Source organism: Lutjanus erythropterus, chromosome 4 (genome assembly GCF_056507025.1).
Source record: "Lutjanus erythropterus isolate fLutEry1 chromosome 4, fLutEry1.hap2, whole genome shotgun sequence".
Lineage (NCBI taxonomy): Eukaryota > Metazoa > Chordata > Actinopteri > Lutjaniformes > Lutjanidae > Lutjanus > Lutjanus erythropterus.
In genome coordinates, this window is record NC_139320.1 from 29,498,104 (window position 1) to 29,525,994 (window position 27,891).

At 40.1% G+C, this 27,891-nt stretch overlaps 1 protein-coding gene across 1 annotated transcript; it reads left to right on the forward strand.

The window, feature by feature from the left end:
- The first annotated feature begins 1,045 nt into the window (after positions 1-1,045).
- Positions 1,046-27,891, forward strand: LOC146328524 (SPARC-related modular calcium-binding protein 1-like). The gene is made up of 11 exons (XM_084716407.1): positions 1,046-1,483; positions 11,916-12,090; positions 13,251-13,484; positions 13,981-14,034; positions 14,621-14,668; positions 16,737-16,817; positions 17,638-17,830; positions 18,620-18,693; positions 18,862-18,955; positions 22,965-23,296; positions 27,571-27,891. Exons 1-10 carry the CDS (start codon positions 1,403-1,405, stop codon positions 23,293-23,295), a joined length of 1,365 nt encoding a protein of 454 aa, XP_084572533.1. The 5' UTR covers positions 1,046-1,402; the 3' UTR covers position 23,296; positions 27,571-27,891.

Here is a 27,891-nt window from a genome sequence, read left to right on the forward strand (position 1 = left end):
TGCATGAGTCTCATTTCCCTGAAGTAGTTCAATGTGCAACTTTTGTGTGAACACAGATGAGTGGGGATTACCCAGTATTTAATTACATGTCAGGCCATTTCATCTCTGTAACAATTCAGTCTACATTTAGGCAGATTTATGTCAGATAAATTTAAAAAAAGACAGTTGTGTCATTTCATCAGCTTCAAACCTTTAGTACAGTCTATATTTGTATTGAAGCCTTCAGAAGTGACTTTACTTTTACTGCAATTAAAAGGTACACTTGCGGTGCAATCTGTGATGTTAGATCTGCTAAAATAATTTGCTTTAGAGAACTAAAGTGTGCTGCTTTTGTAAGCCACCTCTGTTTTAGAGTTGACCTACATTATGCCACCTGCTTAACATCAGCATTATAGCAATGCTAATATGTTGCAGGCTGATGTTGGAATTTATTCTTTATACTCCATTCAGAAGGAAATCTTGTACTTTTTATTCCATTAAACCGGCTTTGATGCTTTGTTATAAATTAAAGCACTTGGCAGTATATGAAACAATAAATCAGTAAGCTGACAGAAAAAATTAATTGGCAGTTATTTAGATAATTATTTTTCATATACAACATTTCATAGTTTGAGTTTCAAAAATACTTTCTATTTAAATATTTTAGTATCACAACCACAGGGGACAATTTTCTACTTTGGATACTTTTACTTTAAACAGTTTTAAGTGAATTTACCTGATAATACGTACATCCTTAAAGGAATAGTTCACCCAAAAATGAAAAGTGAGTCATTATCTACTCACCCTCATGCCAATTGAAGGTTGATTTTATTTTTTAGTCAACAAAACACTGCTGGAGTTTCACAGGAAAACAGCATCTGGCCAAATACAAGTCTCCTAAACTCTGAATGTCATTTTTGGGTGAACTATACCTTTAAGTAAAATTTTTATGTAGGACTGTTACAGAGTATTTTTGCAGTGAGGTATTAATACTTTTACTTACGTAAATGATCTGAGTAAGCTGATTCTACCACCACAGGAGTTCAGAGAACAAACAGTTGAACCACTTTGAGCAGCAGACCTGTTGTTGGTTTCACCTTCTGGGTCTGGTTTTGGGCACGAGGAGCGGAAATGGGCAGGACCTTCAGGAGAGGAAAGTCTCTGCGCGTGCAGCTCCGACACTTGGACCAGATTTTTTACACGCGCTGGTGTGTTGCCTCGGAGCGGCTCGAGACCACCAAACAACAACATGAGCCGCTCGGAGACATGCGGAGAAGTGACGCCGGAGTCGTAACGGTTTTCTCCCGCCCTCATCAGACTGGCTGTGTCCGCTCCTCGCGCTCCGCGGCGCCGTGAAACGTCAAATCAACAGGCAGCAGCTCGGGGCGCGCGCCCTCTCCTCCTCTGGACAGCTGTGGCAGGAATGATGCTCGCGCTCACCTTCACCTGCCGCGCGCTGCTCGTCCTCTTTCTGTCAGAGTCTGTTCACACCGACAGGACAGCGGTAAGACCGGATCTTTAAACACAAAGTCTCCTTATTGAACCAGTGAAACTTAAGTGGAGGTGATGTCTGAACTGCAGAAGTTTTTCAGGAAGGTGACATTTGTCTAAACTTTGTGCAAACTGGTCAAAACACGAAAATTTGAAGTTTATACTCACTAAAAGGCAGTGCTGGGGTTTAGTTAACGAACTGCATGTTCAGTTACTTGCTTATTTAACTACCATTTGCAGCTGTTGGGTGGAAATTTAACTACTTTCAAATCTCAGTCACTTCTCAACAGTTAACTACTTTGGGTAGTAGTTTGGGTAGTCAGTTATAAACTACACAGACACAGTCTAGTCCTTAGACCAGCCAGTTAAACACAGCTGTTACCAAAGATACTAGTTAATGTTCCATTTAGGTCAAACAGAGTCAGGGTGCTTCTATTGTGCATGTTGGCTCACTGCAAAAGGCTCTGCTACACTAAATGGAACTGGACCTTAATTAGTATCATTAGTACACCTATGTTTACTTGACTTTTTCATATAAACATGGCTGCCATGAAAAAGGTGTCCTCTCATGATGTTTTTTTGCCATGATGTATGGCACAGTGCCACAGCTCATTGGTCAGGGTTGTCATTTAGAAACAATCACCTGTTAATTGATTAAAATCACCTGTAACTTTTGACCAAGAAGTCTGCAAGTGAGTTTTTGAATTTCCTTCATCTTTTTCCTGATTTCACTTCAACATTTGCTCCCTCTTCTCTCCTTAAAACACATCCTCATGCTGTCTAAGTGAAGATTCACCTGCACTAGTTAGTTGCCAAAAGATCAGCGCTGTTGGAAGAAATTAGCCTTCTAGACTTTCTGCCAGACAGGGTATATTAGTTGGGTATAGGGTCATGGTTTAGGGCAGTGATTCCCTGCAGGTGGGCCTTAAGAGGTCACGAAAAATAAAAAGAACATTTGAAGTTTCAATTTTCTAAGTTTTAAAATGAAAATTCAATTCATGCTAATTTTTAGAAAAAGTAATCAGAACTAATAAAACAAAACCATGTGATTTGAATTACATGTTCGTCTTCATTTATCTGACCTAGTTTAACAAGTGTTACACCACATTTGGTGACCTGTAACATTAACACCAGAACATATCTTTTATTTTGTCATTGGTACAGTTAGTCTCGTGTGTTGATCAAAGTTGTGATCAAAGTTTTGAGTTGGCAGCAGATTTTCAGATTTCAAATCGGGTCTTAGCAACAAGACTATGGCAACTCAAGCTTGTAAATCATGATGCTATGATGTTAAAAGGCTCAGTGGTTAATAAATCTCAGCTCGGCATCATGCATCGTCTCAACCCTGCTAGGCTCCTGTGTTACCAGTGATGGTCCTGTTCCATTTAGTGTAGCAGAGCCTTTTCCAGTGAGTCAGCCTCCTGACTCTGTTTGACCTGAATGGAACATTAATTTGCATTAAGCTGTGTTTATCCTGTTTCGGGTCAAAATAGCTGCTTTGGAAATGGTTGATTCAGTGGAACAAAGCAAACCAAAGTCAGATTCCTTCACACCTTCACTTCCTTCTCAGATAAACCTTCCCAGCAGAACATGATAAAGAGTTTACTTATCAGCACGACCCTACACCGATCAGTTTTACCCTCTCTGGATGGCAAAAACCATCTCACAGCTTGTGTGTGTGTTTTATCAATGTCGTGGTCACTAACTGTTATACCACAGTGACTCCACATTTCAGATTTTCATCAGCTTTTGTTTATAACTGATTAGTCAAACTGAACAGACTTAATGACAACTCTGTAGAACACAAAGCCCAGAAATGCTCGGTATGATTTTGGTTGTTCTGGCAGCATCAGCGACAATATTGATTTTCAGGGTGAAAAGATTAATCTTCATATTTAATTTAGAAATCGTCCCGTGTGTGTGTGTGTGTGTGTGTGTGTGTGTGTGTGTGTGTGTGTGTGTGTGTGTGTGTGTGTGTGTGAGAGCTCCCTGGAGGACAGCAGGGTAACACCAGCCAGCGAGACCAAACCATAAACCCACACACACTGCTGCCAGGCAAATATTTAACCTGCTACTCAGGGGAGACAGACAGGTTTGTGTCTGTGTGAGAGAGAAAGTGAGACCTCTTATGAAAAAGAGCCACAGTAAGCCCATAATATATTTTAACAGTATGCTGTGCAAATATCTCAGCTACACTGTGAGTACATGTAGAAATATAATAAAATAAAAAATGTGTTCAAGTCACTGAAGTCAGAGACGATCAGAGACACTCTACAAACTTCATATGACAGTGGTAACATAGGTTAATAAAAATATACAGATAGTGCATTGATTAAAAGTGCAGTATGTAAGAATTTGCTGTCTGTTAACAAATGAAGGGCAGCATATTACCGGAGTAACTGCTAACTATAGGTAAGACAAGGAACAGGAAAAATCATGATGTACTCAGATCTCAACTCTGTTTCAAAAACAGAATTTCCTCTGCACCTTTTTAGGATGGCCCAACAGCATCGTATGTGGTGTTTTGTTTGTTTTTGCAAATTTCCTTGTTTTGGGCATGCATGATACGGATTTTCTTCATCCGATACGATAACTGATAATTACCTGCTGCTGATACCGTTAACATAACCAGCCAGACATTCATATAACCTTTAGTTTATGAACACCTGAGTGTAAGAAAGGCCAAGATGTAATGAGCAGAATCAACAACAACAATTCTTCAAATGTACATTTATTTGTTCTGGTAACATTCATCAAGAACATAATTTGTCTTGTATAGAATATTTGTCTAATCTGTCAGATCATATATTAATATAGATGATAAGTATTGGCTAACATACGCTAATACGAATATGAACAGATATAGCTGATGTAGGCCAATACCAGCCAATAATTTATCATTGTGTATCCCTTCTTTACACTACAAGTGTGACATTATTCCTTGATCTCGTTTCACTGCCCAGCAGACAGCTTCATGATCTGACCCTGCTAGCTGCTGTATAGCTGCACATTACTGGACTTTTTCACATGTAGTGACTGTATATCGTCATCTTCAGGACGAGTCTATCATAAATTTACCTACGGCAGCAACACACACACACACCTTTGACTTCTGTTATCTATTTAGCTTCAAATGAGGCTTAATGTTCACACAGTTTCTCTTGACTGTCAGTCAGTATTAAAACAACAGTTCAACATCGCCCCGGACTGTGGTAGTTGCAACACTAGCCATGCAGCGTGCTAATGCTGAATTCAACAGGTTAACATACAAAATAAACACAAAAACAAAAGCACTGGATTATTTATTTAATACAAACTGGTGTGTAAACAAGAAGAGACCAGCCTCTTGAATAAAAGAACAAAACATAACAGTTTGTGTGGTTGGCTTAGCGTGGTGTTTCAAAATTGTGGTTACTGTGACAGCCCTGCAACAAGGAGTTTGGAGCTGGTTATGTAACTTGATTTAATATTGATACCACAATATGACCACACAGACTGGAAGAGCCTGTGTTTACATTTTCCCAGGGAAGGCCCAGTGAATAGTATGTTAAAGAGAAGAAAGAGGAGTTTTTTTCTTTAAATACGTTTATTTTTGACAGGCTTTTTTTGTGGTTATGACGGTGGAAACTATTGTTTTTTTCCACACTGGCCTCTAAAAGCAACACAATATGAAAGTTCCTTGAAAGCTGCTTTAAACCTACAGTGCGGGATTTTTACATCCGTTATATTCAAGTCCTTCCAAATGAGTTCAGACAATGCTGATTACGTCTATCAGTGCCTGGTAAATCTCTCTGTGTTTTTAAATCTGGTGTCTGTGGCCACATTTCCACAGTGGTGTACCGGTCATGATGCGTTTAATGTCGACCAGCAATGATTTTTTTGCCAAAGCTGAAAGGGGAGGAACCATAGCAGTGGACTAGGCTTCAGCTTGGCGGAGGCTATGGTGGAAAAATGTCGGCACACATAAACATCAACAAGGTTTTTTTTCTTGAGGTTGGAAATCAATCTGAAAACTGAATGTAAGGTTTGGAAATGATCACCAGTTAATGTAAAGTGCAAATAATTTGTAGTTGATGGGCTAAAACATGCAAAACTACAGTCTGCTCCTTTAAGGTTCATATACTGTAAACTGAGCAGCACACACACACACACACACACACACACACACACACTGTATCCTGCAGGGAAACTACAGTCTGTTTCTTCATCAGGAGTGTAAATGTGTGTTTGTGTGTCTGTCTCCAATCACAGCATATCTCATGAGTGCTGAAGGGTGTGTGAAAGTGATGTTTGTAAACACACACACACGCCTGAATCCCCTGACATGTTGAACATGTCATCGTCCGTCCGTACGCGTACGTGCGTTAATGATCGGTGAAGAAAGATGAATGGAGGGGAGAGAAAACTGCGTTCACAAGTGGACCATTTCACTCCCGTGCGACAGCTCAGGCAGTTTGCTCAGGCTCTAAATCCACCGCCGGGTGTCAACAGGCCTTTCAGCAGCATCAGCGACTCTTTTCCAGACCAAACATCGTGTTTCACTCGCAGCTCTGGAGATGAGTTTTTATGTTTTCCTACAGCAGCCGCTCAGTCGGTCAGTCGGAGGTATCTGGAATGTGTGAGGCAGGGAGGAGACAGTGGCAGCTTGTTCTCACTTTCTTTGCTGCTCGCTCTCTCTCTCTCTCTCTCACACACACACACACACACACACACGTGGCTAAAGTTTTATAGGCCCAGAAACAGTGGCGGTAATTGTTTTAACACTGAGCATATTGTAGTTGCTGTAGTTCTACCTGACCGACAGGAAATCCAGTCTGCCCAACACTTTGCACCTGGGCTCCACCACTCCTCCCTTCATCCACCCATTCCTCTTTCCCTCCTAACTGCTCCCTCTAGTCCTCCTTTTCATTTATTCCAGGCTTTCGTTCCTTTCACCATTCTCACTGCATGCCTCTTAATTCCACTAATCACATTTTTCCCCCTCAAATGTGTCCAGCACCTCCTCTCATACATCTTTTCCTCCGTTGTTCCTTTCATTCTTTCTCTGTATTTCCCATCTCCACCCTGCTTTCTTTAGGTCTATTTTTAGTACCCTTTTCTCCCTGAACTCATCTTTCCTCTATTTTTCCATTTCTCTCTCTTCTTACTCCCTTCATTCATATTTTCCTTCCTCTACTCTATTTCTCCCTCAGTTTTAATGATGGAAACTAACTTTTTTTTGTCCACCTGCCATTGTGGCTGGTGGATTACAAAACAGCCATTCAGGGTTTTTTGTACCAGACGAATTATTGTTTTAACCAGCAGTGTGTAACTGCATATGAAAATTATTAAAAGTTCTACAATATTCTAATATGGAGGAAAGTAGGAGTCTCACAGAACCGCTCTGTCCCAGAGCTGCTCGAGGACAAAATCTTAGCATCAGCAACAGGCCGTTAAAGGTCCACAGCCTGAATTAGCACATGTTGTACTTGCTGCTTGTTCTTATTTTTGCAGTAATAATAACCCAACAAACTGCTTTGTGAGTGCTTTTCTACTGCCCATGCACAGACTGGAAGTGTCTATGATTTATTTTGTTGTTTTGGTCCATCGTCATGATGGAGTGATGACATTTTATATCCAAAAAGTCAAAGGTCAAATTCTCACTGGAAATAATTTACTGGAATCAATGCAATGATAACTTCCATGTTGTTGTCTTCACATCGTATGAGTTGTCCGTCATCACAAGAGTCTGGACAGACAGATCTTGAACTGATGGAAGTTTGATTGTGTGGACCTTCCTAAGCAGTATGTTCATCTTCTCCAGCTGGACCGTCTTCAGGCTGGTCAGTGTCTTCAGGGCAGCCGTGTCCTCCGAGGTTGATTTTCCTTGTACTGTCTGACTCACTAGGGGTGGGCTGATGGATGAAGCCATCATCCATCATGATGGCTGACAGCCATCGACCACTGAGTCCTCGACCATCGTACCATCGTGATCGTAAAGCCTTAATGTAGTGTGTTACCACAGAGTTGTTGCCTAAGTTCTGTTTTTGACATGTAGGAGAAAAAATAAAAAGAAACCATTATTGCTGTTTGGATTGGCAAATTCTTTCAGTTCAACTTGAGACACTTGGTTGCCTTTCTATTTTATTTATTTTTTTTTTTTTTGCCTTGACACGTTCTGTTTTTGTAATATTTCACTGTGCATCCATCTCACACTGAGGGGTTGCTTACAAATCCAAAATAAAATCCTTCGTACACAAAATCCTTTTGCAGAACATAATTAGGATCCACAGAAGTGTTCAGAAAACTATATTCTACAAAAAAGGTCATCCAAAAACCCAAATTAACGGTCAAAAGAGCTGCATTGATCCAAACGATCAGCCTTTACTAACTGATCTCTCAGTTGTGACAGTAGGAGGCACACATTCCCAATACAAGCCTGCTGATGTGATCACAGTTAACCAAATACAGGAAATAACAGTAAAACATTGGCACAGTTTGTGAACATTTAACATCAATAAAACTATTAGAACAGTAAAACAGCACAATAATAAAATATAACATGATAACTTTGGCTCTTACACTGTTCATGGCGCTACGCCCTCATGTCATGTTTATTATTTTCTTTTAAACACAACTAAGTTATGGACGTGTGGTGCAGAGACGAAGATCCTTTTAAAACCCAGCAATGATATTATTGTTCATCGTGATGTTTCATTGTGAACATCGTCATTGCCAATTTGGTAGGTATCACCCAACCCTAATTCTTACCTGGACATAGCGTTTGGACAATTCGTTGGTCTTTTATGGCTTCTAGTTGTAGGTTTTTTGTCCCAATAATGAAACTATCGGTTCTTTTTTTGGGAAAAGAAGTGTATTGACAACATACTGAACAGAAGTCTGGCTTTTCTTCTTGTAAATGAACCAACCTACTTCTCATTTGAGTCTTCGGTCTGTGTCTGGTCCTCGTAGTGTTTTTTTTTTTTTTTTTTGCAGATCTCTTAATGCCTGTGATGTAACACGACATTGTTCGTCTGTGTTGTGAGTGAAACAAGCAGACTTGTGATTCAATCTGCTTTGTTGAATGAGACAAATCAGTCTGTTATTCTGCCTTTATTTGGCTGATAGTTTATGCAGATTCACTCATCACTACACAAAGGATGCTAATTTCCAGCTGTGCAGTCCTCTCCTCTTTCCTCTCTTTGATGCTTCCTTCCATTCATCCATATTCCTCTTCTTCATGTTCTCCCTTCATGCCTTCCAACATTTTTAGTTGTAGTCCCACCTCTTCCATCTATTCTCTATTCCTCCCTCTTCCCTTCTTTTCCATACTCATTTCCAAACTTAGCTTCAATATTCTTTCATTTCTATTCTTTCCTTCATACTTTCCTTCCTTCCTTTCCACCATCTTTACTTGTTTCTCACTTTCTCTCATTACAGTTTAACATTTATCCCCAAACCCAGCTGATGATGACCGACTGATGTCTGTTCATGTTTTGTCTGTAACTCTTTATTTAGCCTGGTGAGATATTTTTATGTTTACACTGATGCATTGACAAGAGGAAACTCACGTTTTCATCTCTTAGTATGGACAAAAAATTCTTTACTGTCAGCTGTTTGTTAGGTTTGGGCTGCACCCATGTGGTTCAGGGAGGGGCAGAGATTATTTCATGCTTTTCTTGGACTAGCTTCAGTTTTTCAGACTTTAGTAAAGCTCTGCTCTTCAGGCACCGTTTCCTTCCTCCTAATCCTCCTTCCTCCGTTTATTTCGCACCATCTTTCCAAAGAGGCTTCTCTGACATTTTCACTGTCAAATATTTTTTTCAGAACCAACAAATGTCATGATTTTAATAGTTTACTCAGTTAAAATTAAAATTGAAAGGCAAGATTGATCGTTCCTACTAATCATGACTCATATTCCAATCACAACATCTGCCAAAATAATCCCAATATGATTTTTCTTACCGTAACGTGCAGCTCTAGTTTACATCACAGCACAGAGGTCTCATTCACCATAACTGTAAATTATGTCAACACTCTCAGACACACCACAGCAAATTTACTCATGTGTAAACGTGTGTGTGTGTGTGTGTGTGTGTGTGTGTGTGTGTGTGTGTGTGTGTGTGTGTGTTAGCTTGTATATTTCGTGTGTTTTCAGTTAGTCTGAGTGGCAGTGTGACAAACCTCCTGTATACTTTGGAGACGTGTGAAGTTGTGTGAGATCCTGAGCTGAGAGTGTGTTGAGTGTGTGTGTTTGTGTGTGTGTGTGTGTTTTCAGGCACCTTGAGGAGCATGTGGGAATAATTTAGATCAGTATTTCTCAAACTTTTTACCTCAGAAAATATTAGACTCTCCAAGTATCACCATCATGAGTGACATTAAAATCCAGTATCATAGACCTGCCCTGTTCAACTGTACAGTTTATACACTTTGGAAATGAGGCTGAAAGTTTATTCACCTATTTTAAATTAACTGCATCGATCAATGAGTGGAAACAAGTATTATATTACTGTATGCACCACTTCACCCCAGCTTTAGTTAGTTAGTTGTCATGGTCCATTTAATAAATGTAAAGTCATTTGAAAAGCAGTGAAGTCTGATGTTTATGGCAGTTGTTGCTGTGCAGCAGAACATGGAGCCAAAATGTGTTTCTTCATAAACTGATGATCACAAAACAATAAAAAAATTATCTCAGTTTGAAGTTACAATCAGGCGTGAGGTCTCCTGGAATTAAGTTAAGCTGTCTGTCCATCAGCAAACTCTGTAAATCACAGAAGTGAAGCTGAGCCGCTGGGGGACGTCAGAGGGAAAACCAGAAAACATTTTCTGTAGAAGTGCAACGTTAAATCTATTTTTAAATTAATTGCCAGCTATTTTGATAATCAGTTTATTGGTATGAGTCTTTATTTTTTATTTTATTAATATGTTGTTGTTGTTTTTTTAGAAAAAAAAGTCACATTCTTTGATTCCAGTTTCTTAAATGTGAATATTTTTTTGGTTTCTTTATTCCTCCAGGACAGTAATGAGCAGTGAGAGCAGACATTCAGAGAGTCACCATTACAATATTGCAAGTCAGTGTGCCAACAAAATGATTTTGACGCCTTTATTTTAATGGAAAATAGTTTCCTCAATAATGTTTTAGACAATCCTGTGAGGGTAAAATGTAGGTCATGAGGAATTTGATCAATAATTTCTGCCAAACTTAAATTTTTTGGTGAGTTAGACAGCAGTCTCATTGTTGCTTGTGGTCAGACACAAGAAAAAGGTGTCTTTCTTTTGATTGCAAGAAATCATAAAAGTTATTTTGTTTTTGAAACCTTTTCCTCCATGGCCTTTCTGAGCCTCTGTAGAGTTTCCACATGGTTTATTTGACCTCTGTGGTGGAAACCAGTAATATGCAGAGACTAACCATCTTCTGAACTGTATTCTTCCTTAATTATTACAATGTTAGAACTTCATAGTTATTATAGAAGTATTTTACTGAATCTTACAATATTAATAAATTTGTCAGCTCATGAAAGAGGAAATAGCAGCGTACAGTATGAAACGCTGTTGGCTGAGTATCAGGCACATAAACCTTTCTGGGATGAAAACATGTTTCCATTGGCAGGTCAGAGGTTTTAATAGTTATTCCAAAATATTTTGCTGTCAATGACTTGTTTTACATTCATGTAAATGCTCCTATTTAGCTTGAAAAAAAAGTCTTCCTGTCAGGCACAAAGCCAGTTGCCCTCCCCCTCCTCTTCCTCCTCCTCGTCCTCCTCCTCCTCTCACAGTTACTGACAGCAGAGACAGAGAAGGAGACACAGCAGCTCTCTGCAGGAAAGACGCTGTCGTCCTCACCTCACTTAGTGACATTTATTCACTTACTCGTGAGCTAATTTGGAGCCCTCACAGGTAAAATGGCAGGTGGGGGAAAGACACACACTTTTTCACACATTCTGCCTGCGGCGCTCAGACATCTGGAAATGTTTGCACGTCTCACATGTGTTGACTGTTGTGACACCCAGAGCCTCGCCCTCTTTCATTCTGCCTCTTTTCTTCTTCTCTTCCTCTCTCCCTCAGTCCCTTTTTCCAGGTGAGACATTGAAAGCCTGACACTCAAGCAGCCAATTTATCCTTCACCGGCTGCCTATAAATGTGTATCTCCTCTCCCCACCTGCAGTGTTTGGACAGTTTTATTAGTGCACAGATATACTCAGCTGTCAGAAAACAGTCAAAAGTTTTGACTGATGCATTTCTATCTGCTGTGGTGGGTGGAAGAGAAGCACAGGAGGAGAGTGACATGAATGCCAACTGCAGTTTGTTCTATGCAGTAAAAATATTGAAAAAACTGCCGCAGCACAAAGCAGAAGACTGTGTGAAACAACTGTATGTATCACGTTTATGCTGTTAGCAGCATATGGAATAAAAAGCTGCTGGCTGACTATAGATTTATCACTAAATCTATGTTTGTGTGTTTGCAGCCTTTTCTGATCACAGAGAACATGTGGCCCCGTGGTTGTGTCCTGGACTGCCAGAGGGGGCGCCACAGAGCCGTGTGTGGCAGCAACGGCAGGCTGTATAAATCACTGTGTGCCTTTCAGAGGGCTCAGTGCATCAACACACAGCTCCGCCTCGCTCCACGAGCTCACTGCTCAGGTACCCTCACAGCTACACCGCCACTACCTGCTGATGATGTTTCCCATGTTGCTCTTATAACTGCCTGCAGCTCCCTGATGAATATGTTGTTGCTTTACTTTATTGTGCTTTTTTTAACGTAAAAAACAATATAGTGTATAACATGCATTCAAAAATAGACAAAAAATATAAGGACAGTGATTTAGTAAGGTTTATACAAACAGATTTCCTAATTTGTTATGAGTCCTAGAGTTGGCACACAGCAACAAAAGAGAAATATGTAAAAAAAAAAAAAAAAATAGAATTCAGAAGCAATGAAGAGACAAAGTATTCAGTTCATCATCCAGATTACATCAGGGGTGTGGGCGGCAGCATTCCCCTGAGAACAGCAACCTGCAGCTGTGGAGGTACATGCAGCATTTTAATTTTCATTCATCATTGCTGTAGGCTTGAAAGTGATTCTTACATTCTCCGAAGTAGAATCGAAACTTTTCCAGTCAAATGATACCTGTATTCAATCCTTTTGGTACCCAAATCTAGAAAATAACAACAACATATCATCATAAAGAAAAAAAAGGTATCGAATGAAGTGCTCCATTTGTATTAGTGTCACTTTAAGGGTACTGGTATTCGTACTGGTATCATTTAGTAGTAGTCAGTGCCCAAATTCCCAGCTCACTGCAGGGTCCTGTAAATTTTGGCGGTGGCTAGTCTTATGTCTCCCTGAGCTAGCCAAGGATGCCAAATCCAAAAAAGAAAAGTCTCTGAGGAAAATAGAGAACTTAATAGTTGTGGCTCCAGACAGATTTTTCTGTCTTTTTCAGCCAAACGTTGCTCCTTTTGATAGCAAAGGTTGCAGACCCCCGCCCAAAGACAACCCGGGGCACAAATGCTCCTGTGCCGAAGAAGAAAAACTCTGAATTCCCTTTACACAGACTTTAAAGACTAACTACACCCTGACAAAACTGTTTGATTGCATTGATATCAAGTAGCATGCTCTGTCCACGCCTTGTACAGGTCAGCATTTCACAACGCACTGAAGCACAATGCTACGCCGCTGCTGATGTGTAGTCATGAACAATTTAACTCGAAACCAAATTACAACATTCACACCTTCCACACTCCTTATCAGTGGCAGTGCTTCAGTGGGCACTACTGTCTTTGTTTCCCTCTTGTTTTAGATCCTAGTCAGTCCAAATGCCAGCTGGCCCGGACTCAGGCCCTGGAGGCCAGCTCCCACAACAACGGCGGCCATGTTAACCCAGCTGCTGCCATCTTTGTGCCAGAGTGCCATCAGGACGGTCACTTCTTGCCAGTGCAGTGTCACAACCAGACCGGATACTGCTGGTGCTCCACGCCTGACGGCAAACCTGTCAGCGGTACCTCGGTCCTCCATCTGATCCCCAACTGTACCGGTCAGATGTACTTTATTCAGAGTTATACTGTGTGTTGCATCTAAAATTCAATATTTCATTGTCAAACTTTGCTGCCTTTATAATATATGACCTAAATGATTATTTGTTTGCTTAGTTGTTCTCTTAATTGAAGAGGATTATTATACATTATAGAAAATGATTGTACATAAGTTTTGCACTGTTTTTATTGATAGTCTTCAGCTCCTCATGTCGTGCAAAATCCTGTCAGCCTTTTAATGATAAAACGTCCCTTTGGTGATGATAATTACTCCTCAGCATTAATGGAGTCATGACTTATTGATGTTATAATTCTATCTCTATTTCTCTATCTCTCTATCTCTCTATTTTTCTAGAGAGGACATTTTTGCTCAGTATAATTAACCTCCTGCTGCTGCTCAAGAAGATTTAACTAAATTTTATTACTTAAAATAAATCTGCATGAACGTTTGTGTATTTTCCACACTGAGGGTTTGTTTCGATACATCATCCCGAACAGATCTCATCACCAAGTTGGCTCAGATCACAGATGCAGATTCAGCTTCAATCCAAGGTGAGAAAGATGTTTTACTCCAAATTCACAAAGGCAGCGATGCTCTCTGCATGCACACATGTTTTAATTCTTCACATTCTGTATGTCTACCTGGATGTGTACTTGTGCTGCGTGTCCACCGAAAACTTTTCAGTGGATGCGCAGCAGTTCTGCATGTTTCTCATTTATAGTTTTTGCTGGATTTTCCTGGCATGACAGTGGCTGTTTCTCTGCCAGACACACCTGCAGGAACTTGAACATTCACAGACCGTTCCACATGCCAAGACTCTCTGTGTCTAATTTTCCCTTCATTCTCCTCTGATTCTTCACACGCTTTCCTCCTCTGTTACAACTATTTCCTCCCTCGGTCTCATGGATGGATTCTTAACAGGCCCACTGGGCGCAGAGCCAGAGGATATGACTACAAACAGACACAAAAATACCACAAAGACACACAAAATAACTACAAAGAGAGACAGATGTATCAGTAAGAGAAACAAAATGAGACACTGTGTCTCTGTCAGTCTGGTTGAGCTCCTTTAAAGGAGGGTTGGGGAGGGTCTCTTACATGTCTGGGACCCTGTCACTCTCTTCTCTTGTATTCCAGATGAAGTTGGTGAACCAGGACCTACAGCGGACCCCAGAAAACCTTCAGGTGATAAACTGAACTTTCTCTGATAAGGATCCTCACAGACATAAAAGTGTGACTCACATTATTTAATGCTTAGATAAAAATCACTACACTGTTCTGACTTAAAGGTCACTTAATAATAGCTGATGCTCGGGGGGGTGGGTGTTGTTTTTGAGTATCGCCTCACCTCCCCCGATGTCAGTGATGTTGTGGGTGTTTTAATGACCCACTGCAGAGTCCTCCAGTCCTAGGCTGCGCACATCCCATGATGCCAGTTTGTGATGTTTCCAGTCAGGATGTTTTTTGTTGCTCCTCTATAGAAGTTGACAAGAACGTGGCAGTGGGGATTTTGCTTTCTTCTGCTTCCTTGAGAAATTCAGTCGTTTCTGAGCCCTCTTTACCAGGTGGAGGTGTGCGGTGTTAATGACACGTTCTCTGTGATGTTGATTCCCAGAAAACTGTTCACCTGCTCCACCTCAGCTCCACTGATGTAGAGAGGTGTGTGTCTAAGGCTCCTTTTTCTGAAAATCAACAATTAGCTCTTTGGTTTTTGCTGATGTTGAGCAGTAGGTTGTTGTTTTCTGTGCATCACTCTGCATTTCCTCCCAGTATGAAGTCTTATTATTGTTTGACATCTGACCAATGATGGTCGTGTCATCTGCAAACTTCACAATAAAGTTCTCTCTATGTCGGGAGAAGTTGTTATGAAGCATACATTGATTTTTTTTTTTTTTGTTTATTCAAGGAGAGAGTGATGCTCTCTTTTGCAGGAATGCCCTGCTCACATTCACACCTGGAAGCTGCACAGTGTTATCTGCCAGCCACTGAGCAGCTCCCCTGGAGCGCTTGAGGTTAGGAGCCTTGCCCTGCCTTTCATTTTCCCCACACAGATTTATTCTGCCAGTTGGGGGGATTAAATCTGCGACCTTCTGGTGTCAAGCTCGCTTCACTTCTCCCTTTTATCATATTTATTAGAACAGAATGAAGAACTTCAGGTTTTGGTTTGTCTCCTGTCAGACTGACTTGCTGAGAAGACGAGCTCAGCGTCCAAAACAAATACCCGCCAAGCCAATTTCCTACTCGAAATGTACAAAACACTTATTATCTTTTATAACTTTTCAAAATATAGAACTTTAACTTACCTTGAGGGGATCATAAACCAGTGTTTTTGTCAACTTAGAATGAGCTTTTTATATATCTGCAGAGGGCGTGGGTTCCACCATGCTGGACCTCCATGTTTCTACAGTTGCCCAGAATAAATCCTCTGCTACACGCTAGAAAGGGGAAAGTGACGGCACTAAATCCTGCACACTGGTTCTTTAAGAAACTTGGGGTGGGCATGGGAAAATATACTGATTTTCTTCTTCTTTATAAACAAGAGACGGGGTGCCCCGTGGCTCAGTTAATGGAACGTGTGCCCCATGTGCTGAGGCTAGAAGTTCTCTGCACTGGTCCTGGTTCAGTTACAACCTGCAGCCCTTTGCTGTGTGTCATTCCTGCACTCTCTTTACCCCCTTTCCTGTCTGCTCAATAGCTAATAGAGATGAAAAAAAAAGCCCCCAAAATATATTTAATAAAAGCTATAAACATAAAATCATGTCATTTAGCCATTTTTAACTGATTTCCATTCTCTTAGACTAACCTTTGTTGCTATGTCCAGGACATTTTTATAACGTCAAAGAATAGTTGGAGCAATTATCACAAAGAGACCATCAGGGATTAGCTGTCTGCTGCGTATGTCACTGTGCAAATGACAAATGTCATCCAAGAAACTCTTGAGGACCAGAAAAGATGACCCAGGATCCCCAGGGTCCAGCTGATGTATGACTTTTCATCCACCATACAGCTTAATATAATAACACTTTATAGAGATATCATTTAAACATACAGGACCAAAAGATGTTTTCTAACACTGTTAGATTATTTTTTAAATCCCCTTTGGTTTGCTTTGGTGTGAAACCAGGTGGATGGTCAGGTGCTGTGTTATGTTACAGAACTTTTGGAGGTTGATGTTTAGATTCTGTCTTTCCTTCAGTCTCTACGGGCAGAAACACCTTCAAACATTCTCTGACAGTAAGATTCTCTTGTACAGAGCTGACAGCGCCTCCGTTCTGGGTCACCATCCTGATGAACTCTGACCCCAAAGGAAACCGCTCAGTCAGGCGACCCACCGGTAAGAGTCAGTGTAGCTGTTGCCTGTGTGTGTGTCTGTGTGTGTCTGTGTGTGTCTGTATCTGTCTTATCTGTCTTCATAGCCATTTTATTAGGTACACCTGCACTGTCTAACACAGGTTAATGCAATCCAATACAACAGCTCTTTCATAACTATCTCTATTTTTTGACATTGTTGGGAATGTCTAAATTCAGTCACAGTGTTTTACTGAACTGCATTACAGTATCAGCCATTCAGAATTGCTGCTGGAGGCTTTTTGGCTGGCTGGAATCCAGCAGCCAGGTTTTTATTTCGTTTTATTTCTTGTATTTATTTTAATTGGCAGATTTAATTTGCCTCAGTCCTGAAATTTTTATATCGTGGTTCAACCTTGTAAAGTGCTTTGTATTTTTGTGCAAATATATATTTAACAGCATAAACTGTGAAATTACCATCACATATCAGTTTGAAATTCAGTGCATCATTTTATACACCCCCAAAAATCAGCAATATTATTATTATCAACATATCGCCAACTACCGGTATTTATTCATTCAGCAATGGTCACATCAAATTGTTGTTTTTTTTGTATTTATACCAACATTGAACACAACGTTGACCCATTAAAACCATTGCAAACAAAAAGTTGCACTCAGATTGGGAATGTGATAAATAGCGAAAGCGGATGTTTTGTAGATTCAGTGTTGTGTTTAAAAATTAGGATCATGAGAAAAATCTTCCTTCTAAAGATCAGTTTAGGACAAAAATCAAGATTAGGGTAATCAGTTTAATCTAAGTCAAATTCCTCACACATATGTTGTGTTTGTGTGTGCGTGTACAGACAGTCCTCAGACGTGTGAGCGTGAGAGAGCGTCGCTGCTCTCTCAGATGCATTCGGCCTGGCAGGAGGAACGCTTCATCCCAGAATGCACTGCAGATGGGCGCTACAGCCCCGTGCAGTGTCACACTGCTACAGGTTACTGTTGGTGTGTGAGGGTGGACAGCGGCCGGCCGCTGCCAGGCACCTCTGCAAGGTAATCGTTCAATCAATCAGTCAGTTGGTTCTGTTGTTCTCAGTCAATTTGTTAACTCCTTTTCATTCTTTCTGTCTCTTTCTTTTACCTCCTTTTCTTTACATTCTTTGTCTTCATTCCCCTCCCCTCTCCTCACCGGATATGACCGGTTTATTTTGGCGCAGATTCAATTATGCCCCAACACACAGAAGCAATTCATCTTAATCATCCAATTTTACACCAGTTACTGTCTCTGTTCCCCAGGTGAGTTCCCCTTAAAGCAAACACACAGAGCCAATCAGAGCAAATTGCGGTTGGACGGTTCTCTTCTCGAGGGGTTTTATCAGCGTCATTGATGCTCAGCTGCTCGCAAACTCCTGAGAGGAAACTGTTGAGTCCTGAGAGGATGTTTTCATGTGATGGTTTTCTATGCTTTGCTGCAGTGAGGGAAAACTCCCTGAAACTAACAATGTTCTTTATTCTTCCCACTGAAGAATGGTTGTAACTGATTCAGTTCCATCATGCTGCTTAAAAGGAAGCGAATTTGACTGTTGACTAATTAAATAATCTATTTATTTTACATTTATGAATGAAACATCAGATGAAAAGAGGCGCCGAATAGGACTGGGCGATATAATACAGTGTATTTCCTCTGCTGGTTTTTACATTTAAATTCTGGCCTTTTCAGAAAATAAAGAAGGCATTTTCAAAGCTTTAATATTTGATTTTTGACCTGCAAAATATTCTCTAGTTCTGATGAGGTAATGTTGGCTAATTGACAGTTTAATTGCTGCTTCTGTCTCTTTGCAGGAATCACATCCCAGACTGCACTGGGGCAGACGAGACATCGACAGACAGGAGATACAGGGACAAACCTCTTCCAGGTGAAAACATCATAGAGTTTCTGGTGCATGCTGATTAAACTTGTTTTACTGAAATGTCAAGAATTCTGTAAAATATTTCAGAAAATAGAAAATCATGTGATTTATAATTATAATTCATAAAACAGGGATTTTGTTCTGATTTTCTTCTTCTCCACTCTTTTCCTCCAGGGTGTCCTGGAGCTCGTAAGAAGCAGTTCCTGCAGAGTCTGGTCAGAGCTCTGCAGCTGGAAGCAGAGCATGCTGGAAGTCTGAGTCCCAACCAGTAAGTTTGTCCTCTGTCTACTGTACATCACAGCAGGTGTGTGATCAGTGTAGCAGTGATTAAAGAGCTCGTATTCCTATTTGATTCAAACGGATTAAACTACTGAGTGATTATACTGTATAGGGAATATTGAATGAGTGATTTTGAACACAACCTCAGTTTGCCTTTAATTAGTGACTATTCATGACAAGTATGCATGCTAAATGCAGCAGGGACATATTTAAATTGCTTTAACTCCCTCATGGTTACATGTGTTAAATGGCTTGTATGAACTGCAGCATGCTGTTTGCTGTGAACGTAAATGCAAGAGCTGCTGTAGGTTATTGCACTGGGTGACCTTTGACATCTGCAATTCTAGTTTGGGTTTGCATGAGAAAATAAGAGATAATAAGTAAAACAATGAGCAGAGAATGTGAGAAATATATAGACAGGGTTATACTCAGTCATACTCACCGATTAAAGTCCAGATGAAACGGTATTTCTGTATTATGATGAATTTTGGAACAGGCATACGAGAATTTCAATTAAACATTGAAAAGTGGGCGTGTCACACGCTGCCTTCGACTGGAACTCCTGGTTACAATATGGGAATTTGTCTAAACAACTCAAGAACTCAAAGCTGTCCAAAAAAATTCCACTTAACAGTTTGTGCTGCAGAAGGAGGTGTTCATACTGACTCTTCTTGTGAACATGGCAAACACAGCAACATTTAAATTTTAGATTTTTATTTTTTTCAAAAAAGGCAAAAACCACCTCAAGCAAGCAAAAAAGTTTTTGCATTTTTGTTTACATCAGCCTTTTTTTAAGTGACACTGTGACAAATGTGCATAAAAATACTTTGATGGAAACAGCTGCTGTCACGTTCAGCACATCACTGCCATCATGTTTGTGTTGTAAAATGTGAAATACTGTACAAACAGTACAGACTCCAAGGCAGGATGCTCCACGGCACCACAGGTGGTCAAAAACTCCACACTCTGAAACACACGAGCCAAATTGTACTAATTTCTTCCTTGAATGTGTAACCTGCTACATGTTGGACTCAGCGGATATATACTGTAACTTCCCTCCGCGGTGCTGAGATGCTGCTCAGGATGCCAAATCAAAACCAATTTCACGCTTCAATGAACAGAACAGAGCTGATCAAGGATCTGATTAACTGATGGAAACCGTTGGAGGAACAGAACAGACCAACTCCATCTGTTTCCAGGCCGCTTTCCACCCCGGTCTCTCTGCCAATCGGCGCTTCGGTCTTTCAGGACTCACCTCGTTCCCTCCATCTGTTTCTCTCTCAGTTCATTCACACACATCCCTCGTTTCTGACACACTTATATCCTCATGACTTCCTCTGTCCTCACCTTCTTCTCATCTTCACCGATCTGTGTCTCATAAACATGTCATGATATAACAGAGGCCTCGTTATGTCAGACACACACACACAGACACACACACACACACACACAGTGCCCAGGTTTCATAATCATGATTATTTTTCTTCCTGATAACTCTTTCCTCATCAACTTCAGGTTTGTTTGTGTTTTGGTCTGAGACAGAAAATTGATGCTGTGGTTTTTGCTCACTGTGTAACTGATAAAGAACCCAGGAGCCATCTGGTAATTTTGTTTTTTCGACAGGCTGTCGTGTCCCCGTGAAATTTGATATTTATCGAGTTCTGCAGGAATACCGTAAATAGAAGTACTGGGTTATATTTGGTCAAGGCGCGAACGCTCTGGAACACTTCGTCAAGAGCCACAGAAATCTGATTACAGGTGTCTGGAGACGCCAACTGCTCGTCCTGTCGATGACGCCTGCTGCGGTGTAAACAATCACTTCACTTAGACTGCTGACATGAAATCATTTTATACATATCAAGTTTATTCTGAGAAGAGTGAATCTGTTGTGGTTCTGTAACCCTCTCAGTTTATGAAGACTTTCATTACAGAAGCTGCTACAAGCTTCTTCTCGTCCCTCAGGCTTAAACCAGGACAAATCCAGTGGTACCAACCATGACATGTCAGGAAGTAAAACCATGCAGTTTTTAACATGCAGCATAAATGTTTATGACATTATAATCCCTGTAGAAACCATTTCATTACAGTGAGACAGTTTTGTTGAAACTTGAACATGATACTGGTTGTTGGCATAAAAAAAATAAAACCGTTATCCTTCTGAATCACAACAAGTTCCTCTGGGAAATGCAGGCTCTGACCTACGAATGGGCAACAAAGGTCCAGCCTTTGTGAGTCTCTCCAGAAATATAGATGTCTACATTGATTATTTTGTGGCAAAGATGCCTCGTAGACTTCTAAATAAACAACACAATGTTCTGTATAAACAACAAAATGCTCTAAATAAATAAGAAAATATTCTAAATGAATGAAAAAATGTTCTAAATAAATAATGTTTAGAAGTCTAGACTTACCTCCTGTTTATTGTTTCCTTATTAGTTTCCTTATCACAGGATGCTCTGTTACAATACCATTACACTATTCTTCTCAATCTTATTGACAACTGAGACCGCATACATTTAGATAAAAAAAAACATATAATATACTATAACTTTATTCAAAACTTTGCAAAGCTTCACTGTTTGTTTCTTGGCATTGCAGTAGGTGCTTCACCATCAGTTGCCTGGTGAGCATCTGCACTTTACTGAGTGTAATCTTCTAGTTTATGATGGTTTAATGAAATTTAAGACAGAAAATTGAAATTACCAAAAACTTAAGAAAACACATGATCAATTGTGAGCATCATCAAATTTACATAACGACTTATTTAAGACCAGAATAACTTATCAGTATTTCCATGGTTTTTGTTAAAATGTGCTGAAAATGTTTAAAAACTTCTGATACACAGGCTGAAATAGTTTCACCAGATTTTATACTGAGAACCTCTCAGCAGTTTGGAATGGCATCCTGTCCTTTGTGATGTCACTGTTTTCACTGATGCTGCTGTGTCTGCGAGACAGTTGCTGAACATAGAAATGTTTCACATTATTCCTGCAAAGTGATCGACTTCTTTCCTGTCCACCTGTTCGCTCAGTAATTTCCAGTCACGTATCTCCGTGCTCATGACTGACCCCAGTGATCTCTGCAGTGTATGAGGATGTGTACTGATTTTTAAATGTTAGACCAACCACCTTCTGCTCTTCTACTCAAAACACCAAAACATCCAGAGGCTTCTTAAACCACTGCGGCAGCATCATTCACTGCTGTTCATTTGTGTGTTCAATATGTTATAAAAACTTTGAGATTCTCCACAGCACAGATAACTGGACACAGCTCTTAAACTCCATGTAGTTTATTGTTTACAACTTTGAACGTGAGTTTGATAAATTATTTTGCTGTCTTTGCTTTATTATTATCCAATGTGACACTTCAGGACAGTCCTGAATCCTGTCCTGTTTGTCCTGAAAATAAACTTTTAGTCAAGTTGAGTAATAAATAAAATGAATGAGCTAAAATGAGAGCTGCCTGAGACTCAGCTCAACTTGAGACTTGAAGGTGAAAATGCTGAGGAGACCTGACTTGGTAAGAGAGTGTTATTGAAAATGCAGCACTGAACGCTTTGTGTATTCTGCCAAATCACCATGAATAATTAATAACATAACTGAGATACAGGCAACAAGCTGCTGCTGGCATAAATTAATAAAGAAGACTCTAAACTCAAGAACCCTTTTATTAAATCATCAATTATTCTTCTATCTGAAAAATATTCTGATCACATCACTTATGAAGGCTATAAGTTATTAAATATGTGCTTTTTGTTTTTGTAAAATATGTAAGTATGTTGTCACTCATCTATTGCACTTATTAAGCATAAATAAGTGATTGCTGATGTTGTTCGACCTGTTTTAAACCAGATTATAGAGAGTTCACCCGTTCTCATTTGGTCATCCTAATTCTAACCTACTTGTCTACAGCTGAGTATTTGATACTCAAAAGACAAATTTTCAGTGGAATAATCCTTTAAACTGTTGTCACGTCTTGGTTTTGTCTCTTTCCAACAGGCCGTCACACACACCTCTCTCCAGCACTCCTTCTCCATCTGTCAACACTCCGATTTCCTCCTCCTCCTCCTCAACTCTGGACGTTTCCTCTCCTGCTGCTGTGGAGGCTGTGGACTCCTCCAGGCCAGAGGTGGTGCTGCGGTGGCACTTCAGTCAGCTGGACGTTGACTCCAGCGGGGTGCTGAGCGAACGCGAGGCCCGACCCCTTCGTCAGTTCCTGCGACGGAGGCTGAAGCCGCGACGCTGCGCCAAGAAGTTCTCTCAGTACTGTGACAGGGATGGAGACCGAGGCCTGACACTGGAGGAGCTCAGGGTCTGTCTGGGCCTCTGAGGTGGGTCACAGACAGGTGTGTGTGTGTATGTGTGTGTGTGTGTGTGTTTAAAACATTTCATATTATCTGATAAATACCCTCCTTTACAATTGTCAAGAATGAGCATCTGCAGTAAAATACATGCAGAGAAATTTAGTGGATCTGTACTGCATAAAATGGAGAAGTTTGTGTTTTTTTACAATGAGGATAATTAAATATTCAAATATTTAAACTCAGAGATATAGCCTCAAAAGCTTAAACTATAAATACTGTATGTGCCCTGTGAAAAAAACACAATTTTTCTACCTTTAAAAAGCATTTTGTAGAGGTGATATGAAAAATATACATTGTACAGGTGCTGGAAATCCCACTACACCTGTAGTGTTTCCAAGCTTCGATTTTGGATAAAGTGGTTGAAACTGCTTGAAACTGTAAATGCATTACATTTATAATAAATCACTATCTGACTGAATAATTTGCTTTTTAAATAAATAAATAAAATAAGTTGGATATAGGCTCAGGCAGGTTGTACAGGATGCCAACGAACAGTTGACACAGTTTGAACCATTAAATTTGTATTTTTCTTTGATTTGTATCTCTTGTGTAGATTTCTATTGTAAATTTAGTTGTTTATAGCAAATAACCTGATTTGATGAAGAAGTGAAAGTGAAAGCTGTAAGTTGCTGGAAAATACTGAAAATGCATCTTGACTTTGAAAAAGGTGAAGCTGTGTTTCCTCTTGAGAGATTTCACTGTATAATGTTTTCTTGTTGAATAATGATTAAAACAGTATCCTCACCTTAACAAACAAAGTCATAGCTGCACATCTTTAACCAAAGTTTAAAACTAACTCTGACAACAGAGCAGGAAAAGATGAGTAGAATCTGATTTTAAACCTGAGCCAGGACACAGGACAATAAAAGGTGGCAGGTTGGACACTTTAAAGCGGTTTTGAGTATCATGTGTGTTGATCTCGGTGGTGTAGTCGAGCAGACTTTGTCTGCATGTCCCGCCTGTTCTGAGCCAATCAACCAATTAACTTGATTCAGAACGGGAGCACCAGGTGGCAAAACTCCGCCTCCCGCCGGCGCTCAGAGCAAACCTGCTCAGGCTAAACAAAACTCATTTGTTGTTTCAATCAGCCGCAATGAAAACATATTGAACTGCTGAACATATTTAACGTGTTGCCAATGTGATAACTGATTATTTCATAATCTGTTAATAATATCCATATTTCTTCTTTGACTGGATTTTCTGCTTCAAGCTGTGTGAAAATACAGTATTGGGGAAATTCTATCAGACCTTTAATTTTAGGGCAGCCAGTCTGCAGCCTCGTCCCTGGTTAGACTTTTAAATTCAGGATTCAGCTCCTCTCTGCTTTATAGAGCTTGATAGAGAATTTCAGATCATTGTTTATCTGTGTTGCCACAACTTTACTGTTTTGATTCACTCTCACCGATCTGATGGTGTCAGGCAGCAGGCAGCTGTTCCCAGAGTAAAAGCTCTAAAACCCACCTTACATGACCTGAGCAGACAGACTCAGTTAGAGACTAAACAACCAGATATTTCCCTCAGGAGTTGGTGGAGACAAAAAACAGAGATAAAAGAGTAAATATTGGACAGCATATTGTGAACACCAGCGTGACACCAAATGGATGATAATGTTGGGACATAATTGCTGGATGGGTAAATAAGCAAATGTTCGCTAACAAAAAATTCAAAAAATCCCCAGTACAGGTCTTAAATACTCAAGTAAAGTACAAGGACCTCAAAAATGTACTTAAGCGTGAAACCTGAGTAAATGTACTCAATAGTTACTTTATACCACTGGCTATGTTTGGCTCAGCCCTGCACTCGGAGTGTGAAGTCACTGACTACATTTATATGCACAAAATATTCAGGTTTTTGCCTTAATTTTGAAGAAGACAGTATCAGTACTAACCAGTTTATTCCAGTTTTCCACAGTTTATTTTATATATTATATCCAAAGCATATCAGAGGATATCCAAAAACCTGCTGATGTCTGAGTATATCACACCTTTTTCTAAAAATGCCTCATTCTGATAAGACCTCATTCAGAATACGCTGTTTACATGACCTGCATCAAACTCACAATACTGTCATGTTCAGAGTTATAGTGGAAAATTAGTGTGCAGGTAAACACAGTCAGTGACACACAGGTGGCTCACTGCATCACTGTGTGTGTGTGTGTGTGTGTGTGTGTGTGTATTAAAACATGTTTTGTTCACCTCAGTGTGCACAGCTGCTGCACACACACACACACACACACACACACACACACAGAGCGCCTCATTGGTCCACACCAGCTGACATGAAAGCATCTTTTTCTCCTCTCCAGGTTGTCGCTCCCGTTGATCCCAGGAGAGCCAAGTTCTTCGGGCCGGCTGCCAGACAAATTACACCCACCGATGTCTGAGTGTTTATGTACCTTTATAAAACCAAAACAAGCGCGGGCAGCGGAGAAACGGCGTGCCTGTCAGCGAGCGATCAGTCACAGTTCAGCCGTGACACCGGCTCACTAATCAGGCAGCCGCAGACGGCCGTGACAGCTTACAGTAGTGTGTGTGTATGTGTGTGTGGCTTCATGAGCTGCGGCCACAGAGGACTTGTGTGTTATTATGAGAGTGTGTGTGAGTGTGTCTAGCTCACTGCAACCTGCCTCGGACAAAAAGTCTTTTTCCACATGAATATTTGTGGCTTTTCTGTTGATATAAACAAGACAAAATATCTAGTTTACACAGAGAACTGATAGTGTAGTGTCTCACTATACAGACCCCACTGACCTGCATGGAAAAAACTTTATTATAAAAGTTCTCTGAGGTACGGTGAAGACATGGAGGTCAGATAACAGACAGCAGTTAGATTTAGTTTTAGCTAGATTTACAGATTAGTGTCTACTGTTGCACATGGCACGTCCACACCTGTCCCTCCTGAACAATGTCACTAATATTAACTCTTAAGTAAGAGGACATGAAGAAGCAACTTAAATGCTGCATGTGTAAATATATAAATAAAATAATTGTTAAAGTGCTATAAATGATAATGAAATAATTACTGCATTTACGATAATTTCTCAAGTCCATAATAAAGCTGTGGCACTATGAGGTGTTGTGTTTTACCACAGTACACTGCACAGCTCAATAAGCAACACAAATTAGTATGGCCACTTAATTAAGTAATTAAAATGTAAAGTGTACAGTAACTGTGGTCACAGTAATTTAAATGCAAATATTTTGAAATTAAAAAGTAATTAAATATGACAATAATATCTTTCAACTAAGCCATGAAGTGTCTGAAGTTAGGATTGAAATCATACTTACTACACAACCGACATGAAAAGGCCATAAAATAAAGTTTACACAGTGTTTTTATGTAAATGGGCATCACTGACATTGAAGATATCACTGAAGAAGACAAATGTCTTCTGAAAAACTATTTTGGATCAGACACCTTTGCTGTATTTAAGTATTGTGTGTCTTCTTTTGTTGTCTCAGTCATCATTCATAAATTGAATTTTAGTTGAATTACTATTTTCAAGGTCAAGAATAAAACTGACAGTTTATGGAACTGTTATTATGCAGGATTTTCACAGTTGTACAAATGAATATTCTTGTGATTATTTAGGAATGAAGGCAGACCTGTAGGCGAGTTGTGAAACTCACTCTGACATATAGGATGCAGGCTACACACATCCAAAAAACTTACCGGCACTGGATCAAAAAGCAAACTGAAGACAAGGATCGGAGAAAAGATCCACACACGTAACTGCAACCAGCAATGACTGAAGCTCCACTAGTTTGTCTCTTACAAACATACTGAGCGTGCACCTAAAACTGGCAGAAAAAAGTCCAGTTAGCTTTGTTTTCTCATCAAGGGGACATAGAGGTTAAATGAAGCTGATTGTGAAGGTAAGAAGGGGAGGAAGAAGGGAGATAAGACTCTCTGTAGGAAACATGAACGGGATGTCCAGACGAACCTGAAGGTTGAAGATAGAGAGGAAGGACAAAGGGGTGAGGAGCAGCTGATAATTCAGAGATGTGGAAAAGGCAAAGTGGAGGGTGTGAAGACATGTGTCTGGAAAAGATAGCAGTGACCTCCGGTGGTGACGGAGGAGCAGCCTCTCTAGAGAACAGCCAGCGGACTGATGTTGAAGAACATCTGCTGAGCTAAAGTAAATGAGGCTGAGGTCTGGATTAGCTTTTCCCTCCCTCTCAGGTTTTAATGTATTCATTTTCTACCTATTAATTCTCTGTCTATCTCTTTCTTTCCCGCAGAGAGCGACAAGACAAATCACCCGACGCCAAAGGCCAACTGGTTTCCACTCCGACCACTTCACTGTCATCTTTAAGGTGCTATTTATTCATCTATAAAATAATGGAAATGTCATCACTCACTTCCACTGCATCCAAAACTGATTAAAAGACAAAACATAAATATCATGTATAGTCCTCACTGTCCCTCCCAGCATCTTCAGGACACATTATTTATCCTCTTCATATCTATTTTCCACCATTCCCAGCATCCACAGGCTGCAGTATTTCTACAAATGGACATAAAACACACCGCAATGTTTTGAAAATGAACATAGAATGGTT